At 47.5% G+C, this 25,314-nt stretch overlaps 1 protein-coding gene across 1 annotated transcript in view; it reads right to left on the reverse strand.

The window, feature by feature from the left end:
- Positions 1 to 25,314, reverse strand: part of GSG1L (GSG1 like) — a 94,408-nt gene that overhangs the window by 4,172 nt on the left and 64,922 nt on the right. The window contains exon 3 of the mRNA XM_023740972.1: positions 15,979 to 16,146. Coding sequence (XP_023596740.1) covers positions 15,979 to 16,146 — 168 coding nt within the window. The remainder of the gene's footprint in view (positions 1 to 15,978; positions 16,147 to 25,314) is intronic.

Below are 25,314 nucleotides of genomic sequence, written 5' to 3' on the forward strand. Positions count from 1 at the left end.
CTGGGAAGAGGGCCCCATGAGCCAAGGGGCTATCATTTAAGGAGAAAGCCAGCCCAGCCTGGCATGGCCCCTCTCCTCCCCTCTCCAGTCACCTGACACTTGCTGAGAAGCCCCCAGTTCAATAGGTAGCATATCCAGTAACACCTGCCACTTAATGAGTGGCTACTCTGGGCCAGGTCTTGTGCTGGATTTGGGGGCCACAGCGATGACTCAGATGACCTTGAGATGCTCATATTTGTTTTACACAAAGACAAATAATCACAGCTTAGCATGCTAAATTGCAACCGAGACTGATGTTAAGAAAGCTGGCAGGCAGAATAGAGTTGGCAACATTTTCTGTCCAAGTCCAGGGGGTAAATATTTGAGGCTTTGCAGGCCACAACTACTCAACTCTGTCCCTGTAGCAAAAGTAGCCAAAGACACAACGGAAACAAATGGGTGTGGCTGTGTTTCAGTAGAACTTTATTTACAACGGAGTCCCTGGGTGGTGCAAACGGTAATCAAAAGGTTCGAGGTTCGAGTCCTCCCAGAGATGCCCTCGAAGAAAGGCCTGGTGATATATTTCCAAAAAGTCAGCCATTGAAAACCCCATGGAGCACAGTTCTACTCTGACACACACGCAGTTGCCGTGAGTCTAAGTCAACTTGATGGCAACTGGTGGTTTATTTACACCAACAGATGGTGGGCTGGATTTGGCCCTGTTTTTGCCCAGTGCTTCGCAACCTTGGCTACACATTGAAATTACTGGGAGAATTTAAAAAAAATAATAATAATAATAATCCAGGTGATTCTAATGTGCAGCCAGGGTGGAGGACCACTTGTAGGGAGGCCAGCAGAGGCGTCACAGAGGAAGCGCATCTGAGCTGTGTCTTGACAGGCTCACTTCTCCTAGAGGATGTTGAGATCCAAACCTGGATCTGTCTGTCTTTCTACCTGCTTTGCTGGATGGCCTTTCTGGAAAGAGCTGGTTTCCTTGAGGGGAATGCAGTCCTCTCTACCATATTCACCAGTGAAGATAACAGGCCTGCAGAGCCTGCAGGATCTTGGCAGTCATCTGCTGAATGGCTAAGACTTGGCAGCAGTTATGGGCAAGGGGTAATGAATGACCCTTTGCGGGACTGAGGGTGTCAGATGGCAGTGCTTGCTGGTGGGAAACACACAGAGGACAGGAGATGCTTTGGGCATGAGTGAGAACTTGGGCCCTGCAGCAGGGAGGAAGCTAGTTGAGCCTTAAACCAAAAACACCAAACCCATTGCCATCGAGTCGATTCCGACTCATAGCAGCCCTATAGGACAGAGTAGAACTGCCCCATAGGATTTTCAAGGAGCAGCTGGTATATTCGAACTGCTGACCTTTTGGTTAGCAGCCGAGCTCTTAACCACTGCGCCATCAGGACTCCAGCTGAGCCTTAGCTCTGCTATTCACAGGCAGCGTGACCTTGTGCCACACACTTAACTCCGAATCTCAGTTTTTGTATGTGCAAAATGGGCATAATAGTGGTTGGTGTTTGTTGCTATCAAGTCAGCTCCGACTCACGGCCACATTATGGACAACACAATGAAACAGTGCCCGGTCCTGTGCCATCTTCAAGATCGTGATCGTTTGTATGTTTGAGTCCACTGTGACTGCTGTGTCAATCCACCGCACTGAGGCTTTCCCTCATTTTCACTGACCTTCTACTTTACCAAACATGATATCCTTCCCTAGCTATTGGTCTTCCCTGATGGCGTGTCTAAAGTAAACAACATGAAGTCTTGCCATCCTTGCTTCTAAAAAGCATCCCCATCGTATTTCTTCTGAGACTGATTTGTTCCTTCATCTGGCAGTTCACAATATATTCAATATTCTTTGCTAACACCACAATTCAGAAGGATCAATTCTTCTGTCTCCTTTTTCACCATCTGGCTTTTGCACACATGTGAGGCTACTGAAAAGATCATGGCTTGGGTCAGGCGCATCTTAGTCATCAAAGTGACATCTCTGCTTTTTAAAACTTTAAAGAGGTCTTTTGCAGCAGATTTGCCCAATATAATACGTCGTTTGATTTCTTCACTGCTGCTTATCACAATAGTAACGGCAACCACCTGGCATCACTGGGTTATTGCAAGGATAAAGCACAGTACCTGGCACAGGTAAGGGCTAAGAGCATGTTAATTTTTTATCATTTTTAACTTGTTTAATTGTCTGTCTTCCCCAGTCAGCTCTAAGCTCAGGGAGAAGAGGTATGGAGTTTATCACATTCTCCACTTGTAGCCTCAAGGTCTAGCCTAGTTCTTGGCACAAAGTATCTCAAGTAATGTTAGAAAGGAAGGAAGGAAGGGAGAAGAAAGGAGGAAAGGAGGCAAGGAAACCGAGAGAAGGGGAGACAGCCATGGCTTGTCCAAAGATCCTGAGCTCTGTGTTGGAAGGAAAGGAACAACGAACTACAAATGTCGCTGGGTGACAATTTCCTTTGATTTGAACTGTAACTTCCTGCAGGAAATACGTGCTTTCTGAAGATGGCTTTTTTTTTTTTTTAAATGGTGGTGTGAGAAATTACCCACAAATCTACATAAGTGCCCTGGAGGGTTATGGCGTGATGCTTGGTGTGAAGCGGAGCTCAGACCAAGCAGCCAGGGACGGGACAGTCTGTTCACTCGCTGTGTGTCCCTTCCCCCTCTGCGTCTGGGTTTTCTCCTCTGTGAGGGGTTTCAGTGGTAGTTCCACCACTCACCAGCTATTCGAGTCTGGATACGTCCCTTATGCTTTCTGAGTCCTGGTTTCCTCATACGATGTTATTTGCTGCCGTTGGGTTGGCCCCCGACACGTGGCGACCTCACGCATAACAGAATAAAACGATGCTTGGTCCTGCGCCAGGTTTCGGATTGGACTGTTGTGATCCATTAAGATTTTCATTGGCTGATTTTCCGAAGAAGATCGCCAGGCCTTTTTCCTAGTCCATCTGAGTCTGGAAGCTCTGCATCATAGCAACGTTGCAAGCCTCCACTGACAGACAGGTGGTGGCTATGGATGAGATGCGTGGACCTGGAATCAAACCCGGGTCTCCTGCATGGAAGGCAAGAATTCTACCACTAAACCACCACTGCCCCCTTCCTCGTATGATAAATGGGCATAAAAATAGTACCTACCTCTTAGGATTGTTGAAAGGATTAAATGAGTTAATACATGGAAAGCTCCATTTATTCAGAGTGCTTAGAACACTACTTGGCACATAGTAGGTGCTCGACAAATATATTATTATTATTGCTTGTCTTTATTTCCTGGGGCTGCCATGACAAAATACCACAAAGTAGGTGGCTTTAAAGAACAGAAACTTATTGTCTCACAGTTCTGGACACTAGCAGTCTGTCTTAGTTATCTAGTGATGCTATAACAGAAATACCACAAGTGAACGGCTTTAACAGACAGAAATTTATTCTCTCACAATCTAGTAGGCTAGAAGTCTACCAGATTCAGGGTGCCAGCTCCAGGGAAAGGCTTTTTCTCTCTGTTGGTTCTGGGGGAAGGTCCTTGTCATCAATCTTCCCCTGATCTAGGAGCTTCTCAGCACAGGGACCGCAGGTCCAAAGGACACACTGTGCTCCTGGCACTACTTTCTTGGTGGTGTGAGGTCCCCCTGTCTCTCTGCTTAATTTTTTCTTTCATATCTCAAAAGAGAGTGACTCAAGATACAACCTAATCCTGTAGATTGAGTCCTGCCTCATTAACATAACTGACTCTAATCCTGCCTCATTAACATCATAGAGGTAGGATTTATAACAGAGGAGAATCGCATCAGATGACAAAATACAGACAATCACACAGTACTGGGAATTATGGCCTGGCCACGTTGACACACGTTTGTGGAGGACACAATTCAATCCATAACAAAGTCCAAATCAGGGTATCAGCCGTGTTGATTCCCTCCAAGGGCTCTGAAAGAGATACTGTTCCCTGCCTGTCTCCCAGCTTCTGGTGGCTCCTGGCAATCCTTGGCATTCCTTGGCTTACATCTGCCTCTGTAATCAATGGACGGATATCCTTCTGTCTAACTCTTCACGTCTGTTCTCTTTTACAAGACGCCACTTGGATGGGATTGGGATCCACACTACTCGGGTATGACCTTATGTTAACTGACAGCATCTGCAAAGACCCTTATTCCAAACCAGGTCACATTCACAGGTACCAGGGGTTAGGACTCCAAAATACCTTTTTTGGGGGGGACACAATTAGTCTAAAACATTACTATTGTCATCATCCTCATTTCTGGGGGCTTTTTTTAGTTCTGTCACTCTGTGAGTCTACATTCAACTCCACCTCATGGTTTCCAACGTGGGGGAATATTATTTGAATATATTCAGCACTCTGCCCTCCCAAATGCATACACCCCCTTTCTTCCCTTCAGTCATTTAGACCTGAAATCACTGTGGTGGCCTCAGACAAGAGACCCTTTGGATGAAGCAGAAAAAGGCTTCAGGGTATCAAAAACCTCTGGATTCAGGGCAGAGGGGGCCCCCAGTGTGTCACAGTACAGCCTTCTGTCCCTGGAGACATAGAGTCACCCCAAACCATAGACAGGAGAGTCAGAGTGAAAGCTAAGTATGAGTTGATGCTGTGGTGCCCCGGGAGGGGTGACAGTAACATAGGTGCCTGCTCAGACTTTTTAGTGATAGAGACATGAACGTCTAAAGGGTTTAAGCCCTCGTTATGTTGGCTCTGTTTATACCCATTCAAATCCATAGCCCAGTCAACAAAGTAGTTCATCACGGTCGCCATTGTCAGCAGTCTTATTATCATTCCCATTTTACAGATATGAAAATTGAGGCTAAGATAGGCTAGCAACTTGCCCAAAGCTTAGTGGTATGTTAATGAACGTTAACAACCTGGCTCTCCAAAAGAAAAAAGAGCTCTGATTTGCAGTTTGTCAAATTCCGTGGTGCACACGCCCCCACCAGGAGTGGCTTGAAGCTACCACACAGTGGTCACACGCCCCTGAACGTGGAGTTGGGAAGAGGTGTGCACCATGGGCCCCAGTGAGCCCATGGGGCCAGCTCTGGCACACCCTGAAGTTGGCTGGTGCAGGGCTGGGACTTGAACTTAGTGGATCTGTCCCGGGAGAGTGGCTTGTTTCCATGGCTCCCAGCAGACTCCCCAGCAGGCAGGGGATTCTCCAGCCCCAGCCTGGATACACCCAGTGTTGTGAGGTCCTAGGGGAGGATCAGGTTAGAAACAGCCCAGCTCTGGCTCTCCCAGAACTGCCAGCAGCTGTGCCAACAGCACTCTAGGGAGTGACCACATGGTCATGGATCACTGTCCTGAGTAACTCACAGCAGGCTGGGGAATGACTAAGGCTAGGGGCTTACTCTTTTCGAGAGAAGGGTGCAGGACAGGTAGCAGAATAGGGAGGCTCTGAGGACAGAACAGAACCCACATCTTGTCTCCGTGGAAGCCCCACAGTACCAGCCTGCATAATTCTAGGGCCGAATGTGGCCACGGCAAGCCGGGCATCAGCAGCCAGGAGCTGGGCAGACTGCCCACCAGGCCTTTTCCCTGGTGTGCCAGGCGTGGGTGCCAGGCACTCAGACTTCCCCAGCACAGTGCTCCCAGCATGTTGCCCACCCCACGTGGCCTGGTCTGTGGCATCCTCAAAGCCAGCCCCCCTCTCTCCCTGGCCCCAGGCTGGCTCCTGTTTCCCAGATCTCCAGCCACTGCCTGGTGCTAATGGACAGTCTGTGTGCTGTGCTTCTCAAACTGCCTTCATGTCCAATCCACCGTGGACCTGTGCTTTTATAAAATACAACACAAGTGAGTTACTAGAAAATGAAATGGAAAAACACACATGCCAGCAGCAAGCCTGGATGACCCGGCAATGTCAGCTTGCTATGATAGTCTCTAAATGCTTATCTCATCAAGGGGAACCCTGGTGGCACAGCGGTTAAGTGATACGGCTGCTAACTAAAAGGCTGGCAGTTCGAATCCACCAGCTGCTCCTTGGAAACACTATGGGGCAGTTCTACTCTATCAACAAGGGTGTTCATGAAGGGGCACTGGTCCGGGGACCACATTCTGTCTAGAGGACCTTCTTCCTCCCCTGGCCTCTGCTGGCCACATTCACCTCCTGATCCCATGACCAGAGCTGCATCTGTCTGTCCTGTGGTCCAGCCCAGCACTCCCCAAACTTTAAGGTGCCCACAAGTCACCTGGGGAGTTTCTTAAAATGTAGATTCTGACTCAGCAGGTCAGGGGTGGGGCCTGAGACTCTGCATTTCTGACAAGCTCCCAAGTGAGGGCGATGCTGGTGGTTGGCAGACCACATTGAAGGAGCCCTTGGCTCTGGACAGAGTCCTGGTGGCACGGTGGTTAAGAGCTCAGCTGCTAACCAAAAGGTCAGCAGTTTGCATCTACCAGCCACTCCTTAGAAACCCTATGGGGCAGTTCTACTTTGTCCTATAAGGTCGCTATGAGTCAGGGAATCAACTAGATAGCAACGGGTTTTTGGTTTTGGACTTGTGTGGGGCTTCGCTAAGCTTCAACCCAGCTGTCCTCTATGTGGTTATAGGCAGCTGTCTAATGGGCCCTGGCATCCAGTCTCCTTCCCATAAGTCCTGGCTGCATATGGGCATCTCCAGAGAATCTGTAGTGGTGCCGGTTGAGCCCGAGGACTATCTCCGAGCCTCCCAGCCACCTCCTTCCCATCACTCATCGTCCCTCCATTTGGCTGGTATTTAGGAGAAGATGTGGGTGTCCAGGGAGTGGTCGTACATCCCAGATGTCCCTTCCACGTTCCTTTGATAGTTTCTCCACCTCCAGGACCGCTGTGTACTCTTCACCGTCCTTGGACGACAGTGTCGGTCAGCAATGTAATCGTGTGAGCCTGCTCGAGGCCCTGCTATCTCCACGACGCCATCTCTAATTTCTGGATGCTGCGCTTCTTTCAAGAATAAACAGCGATTTCAAAGGATCCTAACAGAGAGTGATAGCGTGCGAGCCGTTGCTGAAAAGTAATACTCCGACGGTGAAAACAGACGAGGAAGTTGGAGTTGTGATTGAACACATCGCAGAGATTAAACATCCAGGCAACAGTTGCGGAGGACGAAGAACACATTAATTTTCAATGATCCATTTACAATGGGATGGACAGTGGAATTAAAAAGAATTTTGGCAAATAAATGACCACAGCTAGTAAATTAAGATTCTATAACATCACATCAAAAGTGCCGTTCCAAGACAGGAGGAAATAAATGGGTTTTTTAAAAAAAGAGTCTTTTTTTTTTTTTCTTTTTGCATTTTATGAGTAATATAATCATAATAAAAAGCATTTGGAAAATAACAAAGAAAAAGATACAGCTATCCAAAGTGTCAACGCTGTATTCTAGTCTTTATAAGTAGCTTAGAGTTTCGTCTTCCCCTTCTCCAAAACTGGGTTCTAAAAAAGATACCTAGATATTCACACCTTGAGATGATTTTCAGAACTGCATAGGTTAGAAATTCTTACTTGGAAATACAAATAATCACTAGCTTTAGTGGAGATCCCACCCCAACCCCATTCCCACCTTCAACAGCCTCTAAGTGGGTCCTCCCAGCCCCAAGGGCTCCACAGACAATGTGAAAACCTCTAGACTCGGTTTGTTTCACAAGTCCCTCCACCAGCCAGACTTGGACACAGGAGAGAGAGCAAAGTCACAGAAGTGGGGGAACCCAAGGCATGATGCTGGTCAGCTTGGCTGGCATGTGGGGAAAAGGTCATGCAAGTGAGACCTTGGCAGCTTGCAGAGGGCGGAGGTCACCCTCATCCAACAGACTGCCCAGGGACAGACCCAAGGGGCTCCTCCAAAGACGCCTTCCTTTCTGCTCTTTGTCACTCTCTCCGTCCAGCCTACTGTTTGGGAGTGACAAGGTGAGCCGACATGGGTCCCTGGCCCCGTGGGCTTACACAAACAAAAACCCCAAAACCAAACCCGTTGCCATGGAGTCAATTCCAACTCATAGTGACCCTATAGGACAGAGTAGAACTGCCCCATAGGGTTTCCAAGGAGCCCCTGGTGGATTCAAGGCAGCCCAGCAAGCTCTTAACCACTGCGCCACCAGGGCTCCTACACAAACAAAGGCAATACGAGAACCAGGATAGGTTCTGCGAGGAGGGTTGGCAGAGCTGTGAGGGGGACATAGGAGGGGAATTTGGACAGATTAGGAATGAGGCTTGAGTATGATCTGAAGGACCGGCATTGACAAGGCAGAGGAGGCAGGAGGCTCTCCAGGCAGAGAACAGCAGTGTCAGTCAGACGTTATGCAGGGGCCAGGAGAGGGACTCGTTTGGGCTCTGAGGCAGGTCACCAGGGGGGCGGAGTATAGAGAGAGGGATGCAGGGCCACATCACCAAGGGCCTTGTGAGTAATGTGAGGCCTCGAAGGTCACACTGGTGTTTTAGGCAGAAAGATGGGGGGATTGCTACCCTGATGACATTTGCATAGTGAAAGAGATTCTGGCCTCTGTGAGGAGAACTGATCAGAGGAGGAAATGGATGTGGGAAGACCACTCAGGAGGTTGCTGGATTCATCCAGGAGGGAGCTGATGAAGCATTGGGCTCGTTGACGGCAGTGGGGACAAGGGAAGTGAACTAATGAAGGGAACACCCGCTGGATGTGAGAGTTGACAAGGAGAGGGGGAAAACCAGGGAGATCCGGAAGGACTTGCAGATTTCTGGCTCGTACAGTACAGCACTGATGGAGAGAGACGCTGAAATGGGTTTGGGCTTGGAGGAGAGTAGCATGAGTGAGTTCAACCTTGGACGTGTTGATTTGAGGTGCCCTTGAGGAATGTGAGGAGGCAACTGGACACGAGCTGGGCAGACTGAAGAGGACTCTGTGGACATGGGGGTCCCTGGTATGAGCATAGCTACCGAGGCTGTGGACTCGGGAGATAATGTAGATTGAGAGAAGGGGGCCTGCAGCGGGACCCTGGGAGCATCAGCACAGAACAGAAGGAGGACAGGAGGACGGTGAGGAGGAGAAAAAGGAGAAGGGCGAGGAGGCGGATAACGCTGTAAAGGAAACAGAAGTAATAGTCGGAGTGGAGTGAACCGGAGAGGAGTGGATCTTGGGAGCTGAGAAGACCGACTCAGGGAGATGTGTGCAGGTGTCACGGCTGCCGCCAGGTGTTTTGGTGGGGTAAGGAGTGGAAGCCAGATTGGAGTGGGCTGTGAAGCCAGTGGGAGGTGAGGAAGTGGCGTTGAGTCCTTCAAACCGGTTTCCCTACAACTGACGGGATAGAGAAGCGACTAAGGGTGCCGGTCAATGTGCCGCCTCCCGGCCAATCACGGCGCGCCGTGTGCACAGCAGGGTGGGGCAGCCCCTTCGCCTTGTTGGAGTATGTCCATGCCGGTCTCCCTGATTGAGGCTGCTTTGTGTCCGCCTCGGAGCCCAGTGAGGAAGAAAGGAGGCTTCGGGAGGGTTTCCTCTCCATCTTGGAAAGATAAATTCACTCCCCAGGTGATGCAAATGGATAACGCACTTGGTTGCTGACAGGTTGGAGGTTCACGCCCACTGGAGATGCCTCGGAAGAAAGGCCTGGTGATGTACTTCTGAAAAATCAGCCATTGAAAACCCTGTGGAGCACAGTTCCACTCTGACACACAAGGGGTCACCACGAGTTGGCGTCCCCTGGATGAAACTGGTTTTTAGTATTCAAACAGCTGTTGCCATCACCCCACACCAGACCCATAGCTCTGGTGAACGCGCCACATGTCTTTCAAAACTTGGCTCAAGGGTCTCTTCTGTGAAGACTTTTCTATCCTCTATCTCCCCTGCCCTGGGTGGGACTGACGCCTCCGGCCCTGCAGCCACCTCTTGGCGACCCTTGCCACGGCACTCACACACATCTGTCTCCCCCACTGGACTGAGCCAGGGGGCTTCAGTGGCCAGGCACATAACGCAAGCGCCGGGGCTCTGAGGGGTAGCCGCTCCTCAGCTCTGGCAAAGGCTGCCCCACAGGAACGCAGGCCCAGTGTGGCCAGATCTTTGACTTTTTTATGAGAAACCGGAAACTTTGATTTTAACAACTCAGCCCAAAATTAAGAATTTTGAAACCACTATGGGGCCAAACAGAGCCCTGGTGGTGCAGTGGTTAACAGCTACAGCTGCTAACCAAAAGGTCGGCAGTTTGAATCCAACAGCTGCTCCTTGGAAACTTTATGGGGCAGTTCTACTCTGTCCTATAGGGTCACTATGAGTCGGAATCGACTCTACGGCAACGTTTTTTTTTCCCCGCATGGGGCCAAACAGCACAGCTTCAGGCAGGATTCTCCAAGACCGCCAATGTGCAGTGTGCCCCTTCCTCTGGCAGGGGGCGCCCTGCAGGATTCTCCAAGGGCCTCCAGTGTGCAGTGTGATCCTTCGTCAGGCAGGGGGCGCCCTGCACACAGGAAGGTCTCTGAAGCGGTTGGGGAGGGGGTCCCTGGCTTTGTGCCAGAAACTTAATTGTGTCATGTAATCTTCACAACGAAGAATAAACATTAGCCCATTTTCCAGCCAGGAAAACTGAAGCTCAGAGGGGTGCAGTGACTTACCTGAGGACTCAGAGCTAGTAAACGAACCCTGGCCTGCTTCTTCATGTAATCCACAGGGCTACATGAGTGCACACGGGCAAGGCACTTGCAACAGTGCCTGGTTACAATGTAATTAATTATGAATAGCAATGAGCACTGTAACTTATTGAGCCCTTTCTTTCTAGGGGCTGGGACAGAGTGGAGACACTCATGTAGTGCGCATAGGAAGGAGGCCGGCAAATGACCAAACAAGTAATGCCCGAGAGTGAGAAGGGCTACAGACAGGCGCCATGAGAGGGCGATCCGGTCACGAGTGAAGGAAGCGGAATGTTTGTTCGGTTGTGGCTGAATTCCCTCTGGAGTCCGATCCAGCAGGTCTCATTTTCTTCCACATGTTGTGAAACCAGATCTGAACATTAAAGGAGGCTCGATGAAGATGCCCTCCTAGGGGACGACAGACAGGGTGATGCTACCAAAAACCCAAACCCGTTGCAGTGGAGGCGGTTCCGACTGCCCCATAGAGTTTTCAAGGAGCGGCGGGTGGATTCGAACTGCCGACCTTTTGGTCAGCAGCCATATCACTTAACCACTGTGCCACCAGGTCTCCAGAGTGATGCTGGAAGGGTTTAATACCAGACGGTTCTCAGGCTGGGACAGGTGAGGTTGCTCAGAGTCAGGGGAGTGTAGGGTCTCCCCAAACCCAACACACATGTATACTGGCCTCTGTCCACACACACACATATGCACACACACACCCCTTTCCCTCCACACACTACCACATTTCAAAACTCCTGGAGCCCGTTCAGAATCTGCCCAATGGTGCCTCAGACTCCTCAGCCTCTGTGAGAGAAGACACCAGCCGAGTGAGGGGAGGGGGATGGTTCGCCCCATGGCACCCTCTTGTCCTCAGTCAGGAGGACAGCATGAGTGGCCTGGATGAAGGGAGATCTACAAATGTTCCCCCAAAACGTTTCCCCACTGACAAGAAGGCTGGGTTTGGGGGACATGGGGAAGGGAGACCAGCAGCCCTCTCCCACAACACGCATCATCCCACACCGCCATTCTGCACTCACGGCCTCTCTCTCGCCTCACTCGCTCCTTGCAGGTGGGACCCCCCTCACGTACCCCTGTGACCCAGGTCCTACCTCAGTGAGAGCAGAGACTACCGATCAGTTATGAGAGGCGCACAGCAAGGGGATTGACTGTGTGGCTTGAAGCCAGCCTGCCTGGGTTCACATCCCGGCTCTGCCACTTCCCAGCTGTGTGACTTTGGGCAAGTCACTTCACCTCTCCTTGCCTCAATTTCACATCAATAAAATGGGAATGATGATAAGACCTACCTCACAGACTGTGGTGGGAATCAACTGCGTACCACCTAAAGCATTTAGAAGAGGGCCTGGCACAGGGTAAGCACAATATAAGCATTTGCTGTAGTTATTGACAGAATTATTAGCAGTATTATCTAAAACACCATGTCCATCCTAAACTAATCATTACCAAGCTCATACTTCACTCTGGAGTCCAGCGAAGGCATTAGTAGCGGAGCGAACAGGAACTCTCTCTCTCTCACACACACACACAACGTCCTCCGTGTACCAGGCACCGTGCCAGCGCTTTACATGTGTTATCACATTCGAGCTTTCCCAAGTCCCTGAGAGCTCTAGAATCTCCCACTGTGCGTTAGAGGCAACAGGCTCGGAGAGGCTCGGTGGCTGGCTCTAAGTCACACAGCAGCAAAGGACTGGAATCCTAACTCAGATCTGGGGGCCTCCAAACTCCCTGCTCTTTCCACAGGACCCTCTGTCCCCCAAGGAGTAGCGAATGTGGCAGGTGGGGCCACAGATGTCCTTCCCGTGTGTTCCTGGTCGCAGTTTCGGGACACTGGCTGATGCAGAATTTCAGCCCTGCTTCTGAGCTCGCCTGCAAAGCTGCAAGGACATCTGTCTCTGAGCTCTGAACTCTTTGTAGGGAAGACACCACATAAATAAATAAATAAGTAGAACAGTCCAGCTAAGCTGAAATGCTCTCCTCAGAGGGGAAGGGAAATAAAATTTGATGAACCTCCGCGTAACGTTCAAGTTATGAACGTGTGAAATAACATTCTGCACATATGCTGGGAAGCATTCACCTTCTCCCATACCACCGGGGCCTGAGCAGTGAGGGACCATGCAGATTGGGGCACCACAAATGGCAACTTCCTGTTGGAGGGGTACAGAGAGGTTGTAGTCTACCTCAGCAATGCAAGGTGCATTTTGCCCACAGATGCCCAAGAAGGTGCATCTCCTGAAGCCAAGGTGACAACTGACCACAGGGTTACTTGAGCAGTATTAGGCATCGGGCTGTTCATATTCCTGCAATAAACATTTACTGAGCACCTACTATGGGCCCTGGGCTACGCGACCTTCCCGGTAAATGTGCCCTCTCCACACCTCGGGTGAGGCAGACAATCCCGACCTCCCAGCAACAGCTGATTGCACATTTACCTACATGGGGCACGGTCTCTCTCCCAGGACTTTGGAATGGGGTGCTGGGAGACCTGAATCTGTTAGATGATGACAGGGGCTGGAGCTGAAAGGGTATGAGGGAGTCAGGGTGGAAATCCCCAAAGAGAAAACTCAGCCAATCACCAAAAATCATTTAATGAGCACCTACTATGTCCCTGTAGGGGGCCAACGAGGGCAAGGGAGAGCTGGTGAGACGGTTGGCACAACAACCTCAACAATGGGCTCCAACACAGCAGCAATCATGACAATGATGCAGGACTGAGCAACGTTTCATTGTTGTACATCAGGCTGCCGTGAGGCAGAGATGACTTGAGAGCAGCTATCTATCTGTCTGTCTGTCTGTCTATCTAGTGCCTAGCACTGCTCTAGGTGCTCGGGACAGACTGGGGAACAAGACAACCAAGGCCTTCTATCATGGAGCTCACAGTCAACAAACAATAAACTAGCAAACAAGCAGAACAATGTCAGGTTGAATTAAATGCTATGAAAATATAGCAGTGGGATAAAAAGGGATGAGGACAGGGTGGTGGGAGGGTGCAGATTTAGACCAAGTGACTAAGGAGGGTGTCACTGAGCAGGGGGCATCTGAGCTGAGACAGGAGTGCAGCAGCCTTGCGATGGTCTGAAGGAAGAGTGTTTCAGACAAGGTTCACAGCAAGTGCAAGGGCCCTGAGGCAGGAATGAGCTTGGAGCGCTCAAGGAACACAAAAAAGGCCCACGTGGCAGAGGAGAGACGGCGGGTCTGTAATAGTCAGAGTGTGGCCCCAGCAGCCCTACCACCTGACTCCTCTGCTTGATGCCCTTCCTCGTGCCCCAGGGAGAGGCCAATTCTTCAGCACTGCCCAGCTCTGCAGCCGCCTTTCTCCCTTTTCGTTCTCAGACTCTGACCTTCATCGTCCTGAAAGCTTTTCAGTTCCCTGCCACTGAAAGGCATTAGTGTATGTCTAATTCTGGTTCCCTGGAAGCAGACCCTGTGATATGGTCATTTGTTTGGGAGGTGGTCCCAGGTTTCTTCTGAGGGTGACTGGGCTGGATCCACTGGAGACCTCTGGGAGGACAGCATGCCTCAGTGCTGTCTCATCCAGGGGCTGGGGAAGCTAGGGTCCTCATCTACCAACTTCCACCAGCTGATGGTTGAGGGCTGCTCCTGGGAGCATCAATGCCCTGGAGCCCCAGTGAGCCCACGTGTAGACAGACACTCCTGGGTCAGAGAGAGCCCTCAGGCTGAGAGTCACGTGCACTGCATTAAGAAGCCCCAGCCTGCACGAGAACCCAAGTGCTGAGCAAACACGGGCAGGCACAGCAGCATCTGTGTGGACTCTAGCTGGACTGTCCACGTTTGCTTCTGCCTCTGCCTCTTCTGTCTGGCTGGCCTGCCTCTGCCTCTCCTATCTGGGTGGCCTGATCGCTAGGGGCACTGCCAGCTCTGACTTTCTTCATTTCTGGTAAGAGCCATGCAGACCTGGGTCCTAACTCCCCCTCCGGCACTGTGTAACCTTAAGTAAGTGTCTTAACTTCTCTGAGCCTAAGATTTCCTCATCTGTCAAATGAGGCTAATATACTAACTGCATAGGGCATTGCTGATTAAATTAAGTGCATCGGGCACAGGTCCTGGTACACAAGGAGTCCTAAACAGATGTTGGTTGTGATGGTTGACTCTGGCCTAGGGCTGTTGTCCCATCTCTTCCATTCCAGGAAAAAAAGCTGAGAGCATGGGGGCTCCAGGCCCAGATATACCATTCTCCAGGGATAGTGGCCCAGGATGGACAGGCTAGGGTATGGCCAGGACGAAAGTCAGCACAACGCTGCCCCGCCTCTGCTGCCACCAACTGAGACAGGCCTGGGAGGCAGATGGAGCTCAGTTAGAGCAGCATATGCTGTGACGATGTGGGGCCTGCTATCCACAAAGGCACATCTGCTCTGGGGATGCAGGGTGTTCTGGAGGGCTGAGAAGTGACCAGGCCCAGCAGCCACCCCTCAGCCCAGAAGAGAGTAGAGCAGCTAAAGGGGTGCAGGTTGGAGCCAGACTGGGGAGCAGTCCAAGGTGGCTAGCCCATAAGAGCACTTTTGGATGGATCCAGGAGGACAGGAGCAGAGAGTGAGGCAGATACAGCAGGACCATTGGGAGGGAGGAAGGAAGGGCTCAGGAAGCCCAGGTCTTCGGCTGATGATGCTCTGAGTAGCTTCATCAGTAAAAGGTGTCTGGGAGGAGTTCTGCCTAAGGGTAACTTCATCTTCTGAAATCCTGCCATCCAGTCATCCAGCCATCCGTCTGTCCTTTCACTCGTCCGTCCGTCTGTCCATCCGTCCATCCATCCGTCCATCCACCCATCCACCCATCCACCCAGCCAGCTAGCCATCTACCCAGCCATCTATCCATTAATCTATCTACCCACTCATCCACTCCTCTACCCACCTATGTATTTTCCCATCCATCCATCCATCTATCTATCATTTATTGTCACCTCCTCTATTCCCAGCTGGACTCTGAGGACTTAGGTGATCAGATGCGGTTACTAACCTTGAGGAGCCCTCCTCCTTTATCAGCCATCACCAATCCCAGTGCTGGGTTCTTTTTACACTCAGTGCTGTGACAGGGCCCAAGAAGGATACCTTGGTTCAGCCTCTTTATGCTTCTGTCATAGTCCTAAGAAGCATAGTGCCAAATGGCAAACACTCCAACTTAGTTCCCTTCTGGGTTTCTCAGGCCTCTGATCACACAAGCCCAAGGCAACCTCATGCCCCACAAAATATTAAAATGTCCCAAATATTGCAACCTAGTGTTGTCCAAACTCCACCTTACCCAGCCTGCATCTTCCTCCCCACCATTCCCCAGAAAACCTTTGTCAGACCACTCACTCTACTTTTCGGCTGGGGCCCTGTAGCCACGGAGGCCAGGCCTTGGCTTCAGATTCCCAGTGGTGGCTGGAGGTGACCCCGTGTGCACTGACCTCTCCCGGAAGTACTTGATGGCCTCAGGGTCTATGAAGGTCGGCTCCTCCCGGTAGCCCTGCTCAAAGACTTTGCGCTTGTGCCGGAACTCAATGACCGTCTTGGTGTAGGAGTTGAGCGTGGTGACAGAGGCTGCCATGCAGCAGGTAAAGGAGCCCCACGCCAGGCTGCCAAGAGATCAGGAGAGAGACGCCACAGTGAGGGTGGGCAGGGGATGGAAAATCTCCTACCCACCAAACCTTTATCCATCCCTGCATGGCTGCCTCCCGGGGAGGACCCTGAGCAGGTGCTGCAGTACAGTAGAGTAAGACCTGGTTTCTGTCCCACTCAGTCTGGTCTGGGAGACAGAATCGTCTGTACACTGTGATGCTGATATGACAAGAGTTCATTATTTGGAGGCAAGAAGAGAGCGAGTCATTTCACCCGAGGGGGCTGGCATCAGGAAGAGTTACACGGCATACAAAAATGCTTACACTGGGTCTTGCAGGATAGGTGAGTGTTTGCCGGGGGAAAGGGCATTCCAGGAAAAAGAAACAGCACACACAAAGGCACGAACCGAAGGGAGCATCCCACACTGTAGGAGGCGTGGGATGCTAGAGAGAAAAATGCATGAGATTAGGTGGAGTTGATGATGGAGGAGTCGAGAGGACCAGACACCCTAAAAGCTGGTTTTTCGTGAGCCCTGGTGGCATAGTGGTTAAGAGCTTGGCTGTTAACCAAAAGGTTGGCAGTTCAAATCCACCAGCCCTTCCTTGGAAACCCTATAGGGAAATCCTATATGGTCACTGTGATTCAGAGCCCACTCGATGGCACCTAACAACAACAAATTACTTTTGTTCATGTGTGACCTTGGGCAAGATGCTTAACCTCTCTGCCTCATAGTCCTCATGTCCACTGGAAAATGGACATAATAATAGGGTTGTTGCATGGGTGAAAGGAGATGATTCATTAAAAATATCTTAGAACAGTGCCTGGCACTTAGTAGGCACTCAGGAAAGTTTGCTGTCATTAGTATCATCACTATTGTTATTAACATTTTCACTACCCACTTCTCTATGACTTGGTTTCCAAGCTCTCCCTCTGGGAGATTAAGTTACAATAACCTGTTGGCTTGCTCCTCCACACTGTCTTTCTCCACAGCTGGGGACTCTTAGCTATGCTTATCCGATGTCTATGCTGAGCCAGGCCAATGCTGGAGACTCTGACTTGTCCACATCTGGAAAGAAGGGAAGGGTAGGTGTGGAGTGAGGAGACTCAGCCAGCCAGGTGCTAGTCCTTCTGTAACCATTACTGTTCTAGAAATGGCCTCCTGCCTGATTCCTTTGGCCAAGACTGTGCAGTAACATTTAGTACCAGAAATGGGGCACACGCCTTGCTCCAGCTACACCTGGTCTGTATCTGGGTCTCTGTACCCTGGACTTTGCCTTGCTACCTGGCTTCCTCCAAATCAAGGGCTCAGTTTTGCTGTTGCCAGCCCTGCACGGTCTCAGAGCCTCAGGCCTCCCTGCTGCCTGCCCACCCATCCGGCCTCTGAACATCACTGTCCTTGCATTCCCAATGGTAAGGTGCAGCCCACCTCTTGCACCCACTACTCTTCTCTCTGTCAGGCTCCGGGTACCCTAGAAGGGAAACAAGGAAACCTGAGTATTTAGCATTTCTCAAAGGCACCCTCAAGAATCATCTATTTCCTTTAGTGGAAAACCCACTAGTGAAGAGATTCTCTGATTTTTTTATGATAAGGAGCTAATTTAGATCTTCCAGAAGCCCTGAGTGTCTGTAAGAGACAGCTTTGGAGTGTGGGCCTGGCCCCTCTAAGAATTGCCCCGTCCACTAAAGGGTCCACTATGTAACTGCACCTCCTTGACCACAGATGACCAAGGGCTGAACATCTGACCAAAGTGGGTCCAATCAGACACTCTTTTCTGAGCAACAAAGGAGAACGTCCTAGTTTCATCTGTGATGTCTGTTTGAATTAGCCCAATGGGAACTTGGAACTTGAGTATAGGGAATGAAGAAGCAAGTCTTTTCTGGGATTCCATGAGTACATCTACTGGGATGCTTTGACCAGCATCCATTCATCCTTCTGGTAGCAGCACCCCAATTCTAAAGTGATCATTTCTTCTCTCCTCTCAGGCCATGTAATTTGGTGGGTCTTGCCCCACTCCCAAATTTTAGGGGTGAGCACATGACCTAGGTTTGGCCAATGAGAGTGTTGTTTCCTTCTGGCGATGGTAACTGGTTCAGGAATGGGCATGTGACCCAAGTCAGGATGAGACTCAATCCTAAGACTTTTGCCGAAGCTCATCTTTCTTCTGCGTTGTTAAGCTGGTGAGATTTCAGCCAGGAGCATGCTGGGGACCAATTTGCTACCACCTGGCCTGAGAATAATGCTGACCTAAAGGGAAGCAGAGTCATGAAAAGGAGCTAGATCCCTAAGCTAAAACCTTTATCCCTGGACTTTTTAATTATGGGAGCCCGTAATTCCTCTTTTGGTTATATATATTTTTTTCTTCAGGGTTTCCATCATCTGCAAGAAATGTTCATATACAATTATTTTCTATAAATTCCCTTCTTTTTCATGGTAGTTTTGAAGTGAGTCTTTACTACTAGGGATCTTAACTATGACCAGGTCTGATTCCCAACCTAAAGGATGGAGCAGAGGCTTTCTAAACGCTCAAATTAAAGACCCAGCAAAGTCAAAAAACCTGCAGTAATGGTGAAGTTCAATGACCCAGTGGGGAGGGGGGAGTTCCTGGGAAAGGTACGGAGTCACTAGCCCAAGGGCTCCAGAACAGGTGCTGAAGGTATGGAGCAGAGAGGCCACTGCTGGACAGGCAAAAGAAGAGGCAGACCTGGAAGGAATGTCCACATCCCTGCCTTTCCATCTGTTTAGATGCAGGACCTTTTGTTCAAATGAAATGTTACCCTGAGCTTGCTCCCTCTGGCTCCCCACCCTCCAGTCACATGGCCTCCTTTCTACTCCTCAAACACAAGACTCACCCCCACCTCAGCCTTGGATCCTTGGACTTGTTATTTTCTCAGTTTTCCCAGGCTCTTTGCCGGGCTGGTTCCTTCTCACCCTGAGTGTCACCTCCCCTCAGTGGGGCCTTCCCTGTGCATCTAAGACACCCCCTCCCTCGCTCTCCTATTTAACCTCATCACACCCTGCCATTCTTTTGCGCACCTTTTTTCCTATTACGTATTGTTGTTTGTTTTTAAATGAACCTTTTTTATTTTGAGATCATTGTAGATTCACAGGCAATTGTAAAAAATAATGCAGAGAGAGCCTGCGTACCCTTTACCCAGTCTCCTCTCAGTGGTAAAATCTTGCAAAACTATATACAATATCACAACCAGGATATTGACAGTCAAAATGCAGAATAATTCCATCGCCACAAGGATCCCTCCTGTTGCCATTTTGTAGCCACACCCACTTTCCTCCTGCTCCCCTAGCCCTGGCAGCTACTAACCTGTTCCCATTCCCATAGTGTTGTACTTCAAGAACGTGATGTAAACATACACTATGTATGTCTGGGATTGGCTTTTTTCACTCAGCATAATTCTTAGTGAATTCACCCAAATTGTTGCATGTATTAACAATTTGTTCCTTTATATTTCTGAGTAATACTTCATGGTATGGTATGGAAGTAACACCATTTGTTGAATCATTAACCCATTGAAGGATATCAACATTATTTCTAATTTTTGGCGGTTATGCATAAAGCTGCTATGAATATTCATGTACAGGTTTTTGTGTGCACATAGTTTTCACCTCCTGGGATAAATACTTACAAGTGCAATTGCTGGGTCAAGTGGAAGTTACATGTTTAGTTCTTTAAGAAACTGCCAACGCAACAATGTGTGAGTTTCTCCACATCTTCGCCAGTTTCTGGTGCTGTTGTTGTTTTTTGTTTTGTTTTGTTTTGTTTAGCTAGTCCGACAGGTATGTGTTGCTATCTCCTCGTGTCTTTCGTTTGCATTTCCCTGATGACTAATGGTGTTGAACATCTTTTTATTGGCTTATTTGCCATCTCTGTATTCTCTTTGATGACATACTTGTTCATGTTTTTTGCCCATTTTCTAATTGGATTGTTTGTTTGTTTTTTACTCTTGAGTTTTGAGAGGTCTTTATTCGTCATAGATGCTGGTCCTTTGTTAGATAGGAAGTTTACAAATAGTTTCGCCCAGGTTATCTTTTCATCCTCTTAATAGGGTCTTTTGCAGAGCAAAAGTTTTTAATTTTGATGAAGTCCAGTTTATCAATTTTTCTTTTTATGTTTTTGGTGTCAAGCCTAGATCCCAAAGATTTTTATCCTATGTTTTTTCCTAAACATTTTATAGTTTTACATTTTATATTTAAGCCCATGAACCATTTTAAGTTAATTTTTTAATAAGGTGGGAGGTTTAGATCAAGGTTGATTTTTTTTTTTTTTTGGCCTGTTGTTGTTGTTAGGTGCTGTTGAGTCAGTTCCAACTTATAGTGAACCTATATGCAACATATAGGGTTGCTATGAGTCATAATCGACTCAATGGCAACGGGTTCATGTGCAACAGAATGAAACACTGCTTGGTCCTGCACCATCCTCACAATCGTTGCTGTGTTTGAGTCTATTGCTGCAGCCACTGGGTCAATGCATATCGTCAAGGGTCTTCCTCTCTTTCACTCACGCTCTATGTTACCAAGCATAATGTCCTTCTCCGGGGACTGGTCCCTGCTGATAACATGTCCAAAGTACCTGAGACGAAGTCTCATCCTTGCCATCCTCGCTTCCAAGGAACTCTCTGGCTGTACTTCTTCCAAGACAGATCTGCTGGTTTTTCTGGCAGTCCGTGGTATATTCAATATTTTCTGCCAACACCGTAATTCAAAGGCATCAATTCTTCTTCAGTCTTCCTTATTCATTGTCCAGCTTTCAAATGCACATGAGGCAATCAAAAATATCAAGGCTTGGTCAGATGCACCTTAGTCCTCACAGTGACATCTTTGCTTTTCAATACTTTAAAGAGGGCTTTTGCAGCAGACCTGCCCAGTGCAATAGGTTGTTCGATTTCTTGACTGCTGCTTCCATGGACATTGATTGTGGAGCCAAGTAAAATGAAATCCTTGACAACTTCAGTCTTTTCTCCATTGATCATGATGTTACTTACTGGTCCAGTTGTGAGGATTTTTGTTTAAAAACAAAAAATTTTTGCTTATGAGTGTCTAATTGCTCCAGCACCATTTGTTGAAAAGTCTATCCTTCCTCCACTGAACTGTTTTGCACCTTTGCCAAAAATCATTTGGGCATATTTGTGCAGGCCTATTTCTGGGTTCCCTACTTTGTTCCATTGACAAATGTGTCTATCCCTCCACCAACATTACACAGTCTTGATTACTGTAGCTATATAATACATCCTGAAATCGAGTAGTCTGATTCCTTCCACTTTATTCTTTTTCAAAATTATTTTAGTTATTGTAGTTCCTTTGTCTTTCCATAAAAAGTTTAGAATAATGTTAACAATATCTGTAAGAAATCTTGCTGAGATTTTGTGGTACAATGGGTTTCTCTTATGTGACCTTTCTGGCCCTGGGTTTGCAATTCTTCCAGGATCGGATCAGGATCAACCTGCCAAGTGATTGGTTGGTTTACTATCTAACTGGCTTGCAAGGATTGGTTGGTTTGCTATTCGCATAAGTAGTTTATAACAGATTGGTTGGTTTATGCCTTGAAATTGCCATATAAGCAGCCAATGTTGCAGAGGTTTTTTGGAAAACTCCTGATCAGCAAGAGCTTAGAGAGGAGCTTGTCCTTTGGACCTGGCGTCCCTGCGCTGAGAACCTCCTAGACCTGAGTGAAAGGACTGTAACACTGAGATGGTAACATTGAACATGGAGAGAAACAGTGGCAGAGGAAGTGAAGAGAGGCCCAGAAAGGACCCACTGGCAAAGACTGCATTTAAGATGGCAGTCCGGTAGCAGTGGGCAGAGTCAGCCCACAGAGCCGAGCTGACATGTATGGGTGGGTAGGAGGACACCAATGGAGCTGGGCACCCCATAAACGGGAAGTAGCCAGAGTCTGGGCCTGTGCAGGGTGATGCCGAGCAGAGCAATCAGCAGTGTGGGGGCCAAGCCTGCCTTTGGTAGCTGCAGATGTCCTGGCTGTGCTGAGGGCTATAACTTGAAGGTCAAGAGGGGGCCTGTCCTGTGGGCCAAGAGGAGGCCTGTTCTGAGGGGAATGAGAGGAGGCATGTCCTGAAGGGGCTGAAAGGTTGCCCCCAGAGGTTTGGGCATATGCTGTACAGGGGTTGCCCGTAAACATATTTGCCTCAAGAGCTGTTGTAATACCAACCTAACCCGGGCGCTGGCCCAGAGTTTTCCCAAAGCTGCTGGTTGAGAGCTGGACAAGTAAGCACAGGAGGCCAGACCCAGCCAAGAAAAGCCACAGGGAGAGCGACAACAAACACAGCCACGCTACCCCTGACCTGAGCTGAGGACACAGCTGCTGGGAGAGAGACAGACACTTGCTAACATCTGATCCATGGAGCGCCTGCCCAGTGACACAGAAATGGACGTGGGTAATTTGGGAAGGATTAGTGGGTCCCCTTTTAGACATAAGTGGCCTCTTCTCCTATGATGCTAAGTGGGGTCCATGTGGGGGCTGAGGGGACCAGTTCACCTCAAATCTGTTCCTGTTGTTTACTGTTTGATTTCTATAAGTAATCCATTCCTGTTGTTTACTGTTTATCTTCTGTAAATAATAATAAGCTTTCAATTACCAACACTTTGTAAAGTATCTTTATATGTGCAACCCAATCAGATCAGATAGTAGAGTCCTTATCCTAGCACTCTCATGAATGCTTGGGATTTAGAGGTGGACCTCTGTGTATACATGCACATACGTATGCATGTTTATGCACACAGTTCAGAATTATCGGATCTGTGTTTACCTTGCATACTGACTTGAAGAGAATTTACATCTTTACTATGTTGAGTCTTCTAATCCATGAACATGGTATATCTCTCCATTTATTTAAAGCTTCTTTAATTTCTTTCACCAGAATTTTGTAGTTTTCAGCATACAAATCCTGTACATGTTTTGTTACATTTTTGCCTAAGTACTTCATTTTTTGTGAAATTATAAATAGTACTGTATGTTTAATTTTGTTTTCCACATGTTCATTGCTAGTACATGTAGCCCCCAAATTATGACGGGTTTCTGTTCCAACAACTCCATCATGAGTTAGTTCTGATGTAAAACAAATACCTCTTTTTAAAAAAATTTTCATTATTATTACCTTTTATTATTAGTATCTTTATAAATCTGATCTTTATTTGCCTTTGGGGGTTAGAAACATTACATATAAACTTACAGATACATTTTAATACATACATACATAAAAAAATAGACATGTCCATAAAAAAATGGACAACGTTGGTGTTTTGTCAGTTGTGATACTAACTCCACTTGTGGAAGGTTTTGGATCATCTGGATTATCCTTGGGAATGGGGATGGCATTTCTAGTCAGAAAATTAGTGAGAATTGTCTGTATAGTCCTTTTATATGCTGCAACATTGTATATAGTACATATTACTAAGGATAAGATGTAGGGAAAAAAAACAGTCACAAGTAAGGTTTGTCATAACTTGAATACTTCGTAAGTTGGGGACTACCTGTACATGGAAATACAATTGATTTTTGTATTTTAATCTTGTATCCTGTAACTGTGCTGAACTCATTTATTACTTCTAGGCATTGTCTATTCCTTGGGATTTTCTAAATAGATAATCATGCAAATAGGTATAGTTTTATTTCTTTCTTTCTGATCTACATGCCTTTTATTTCCTTTTCTTGCCTTATTGCCCTGGCTAGAACTTCCAGCACTATGTCAAATAAGAGTGGTGAATAACAGCATACATCCTTGACTTGTTCCCAATCTTAGGGAAAAACATTCAATCTTTCCTATTAAGTATAGTGTTAGCTGTAGGTGTTTTGTACATGCTCGTTATCAAGTTGAGGAAGTTCCCCCTCTCTTCCTAGTTTTCTGAGAGTCGTTTTTAAATCATGAATGGATGTTGAATTTTATCAAATGCTTTTTCTGCACTAATTGATATTGCCAGGTGATTTTCTTTTTCAGTCTGTTAATATGGTAGAATACATTGGTTGATTTTCAAATAGTGAACCAGACTTGCATCCCTAGAATAAACTCCACTTTATGGTGTATGATTACTTTTTTATATATTGCTGAATCGTATTTGCTACTATTTCATTAAGAATTTTTGCATTTATATTATTGAGGGCTATTGGTCTCAGTATTTGTGTCTATTGATTATCTTTTTCCATTCAAGTTGAGGTCTTTCTGGTTCCTGGTATGGCGAGTGGTTTTCAATTGCATCCTTGACATTTTGGGTGTTTTCTTAATACTGTCTTTTTCTTGTGTTGGTATCAGGATAACACTACCTTCATAAAATGTGTTGTGAAGTGTTCTCTCCTCTTCTATTTTCCAAAAGAGATTGTATTGAACTGATGTTAATTCTTCTTGAAATGTTTGGTAGAATTCTCTAGTAAAACCATCTGGGCCTGGAGATTTGTTTTTTTTTTTTTTTTTTTTTTGGATTTTTAAACTATGATTTCAATCTCCTTAATAGTTATAGGGATATTCAAATTATCAATTTCATATTGGGTGGGTTGTGGTAGTTTGTACTTTTCAAGAAATTGGTCCATTTCACATAAATCGATAAATTTATGTGTGTAGAGTTTAGAGCCCCAAGTATTCCTTTATTACCCTTTTGATGCCTGCAGGGTCCACAGTGATAACCCCCGTTTCATTCCTGATATTGGCAATTATGTCTTACCCCATCCCCTGCCCCACTCTCTGTCTTCTCTGTCAGTCTTGCTAGAGGTTTGTCAATTTTATTGATCTTAAAAAAAAAAAAAGGCTAGCATTTTGTTTCATTGATTTTTCTCTATTGTTTTTCTATTTTCAATTTTATTGATTTCTGCTTTTATCTTTCTTCTTCTTGCTTTGGGTTTATTTGGTGTTCTTTTTCTATGTTCCTGAGTGGGAGCTTATATATTGATTTGAGACTTCAGGGCTTATATATTGATTTAGACTTTTCCTCTTTTCTAATGTAAGGATTTACTGCTATAAATTCCCTCTCAGCACTGCTTTAGCTGCATCCCACAGTTTTAATACAACATATTTTCATTTTCATTTAGTTTAATGTTTTTATTTTTTAGTTTCCTTGAGACTTCCTCTCTGACCCATGTGTTGTTTAGTTCCCAAGTGTTTGGAGATTTTCCTATCATCTTTTTGTTACTGATTCCTAGTTTGATCTGTTGTGGCCATAGAACACA

The sequence above is a fragment of the Trichechus manatus genome, unplaced genomic scaffold, assembly GCF_000243295.1.
Source record: "Trichechus manatus latirostris isolate Lorelei unplaced genomic scaffold, TriManLat1.0 scaffold00170, whole genome shotgun sequence".
NCBI lineage: Eukaryota > Metazoa > Chordata > Mammalia > Sirenia > Trichechidae > Trichechus > Trichechus manatus.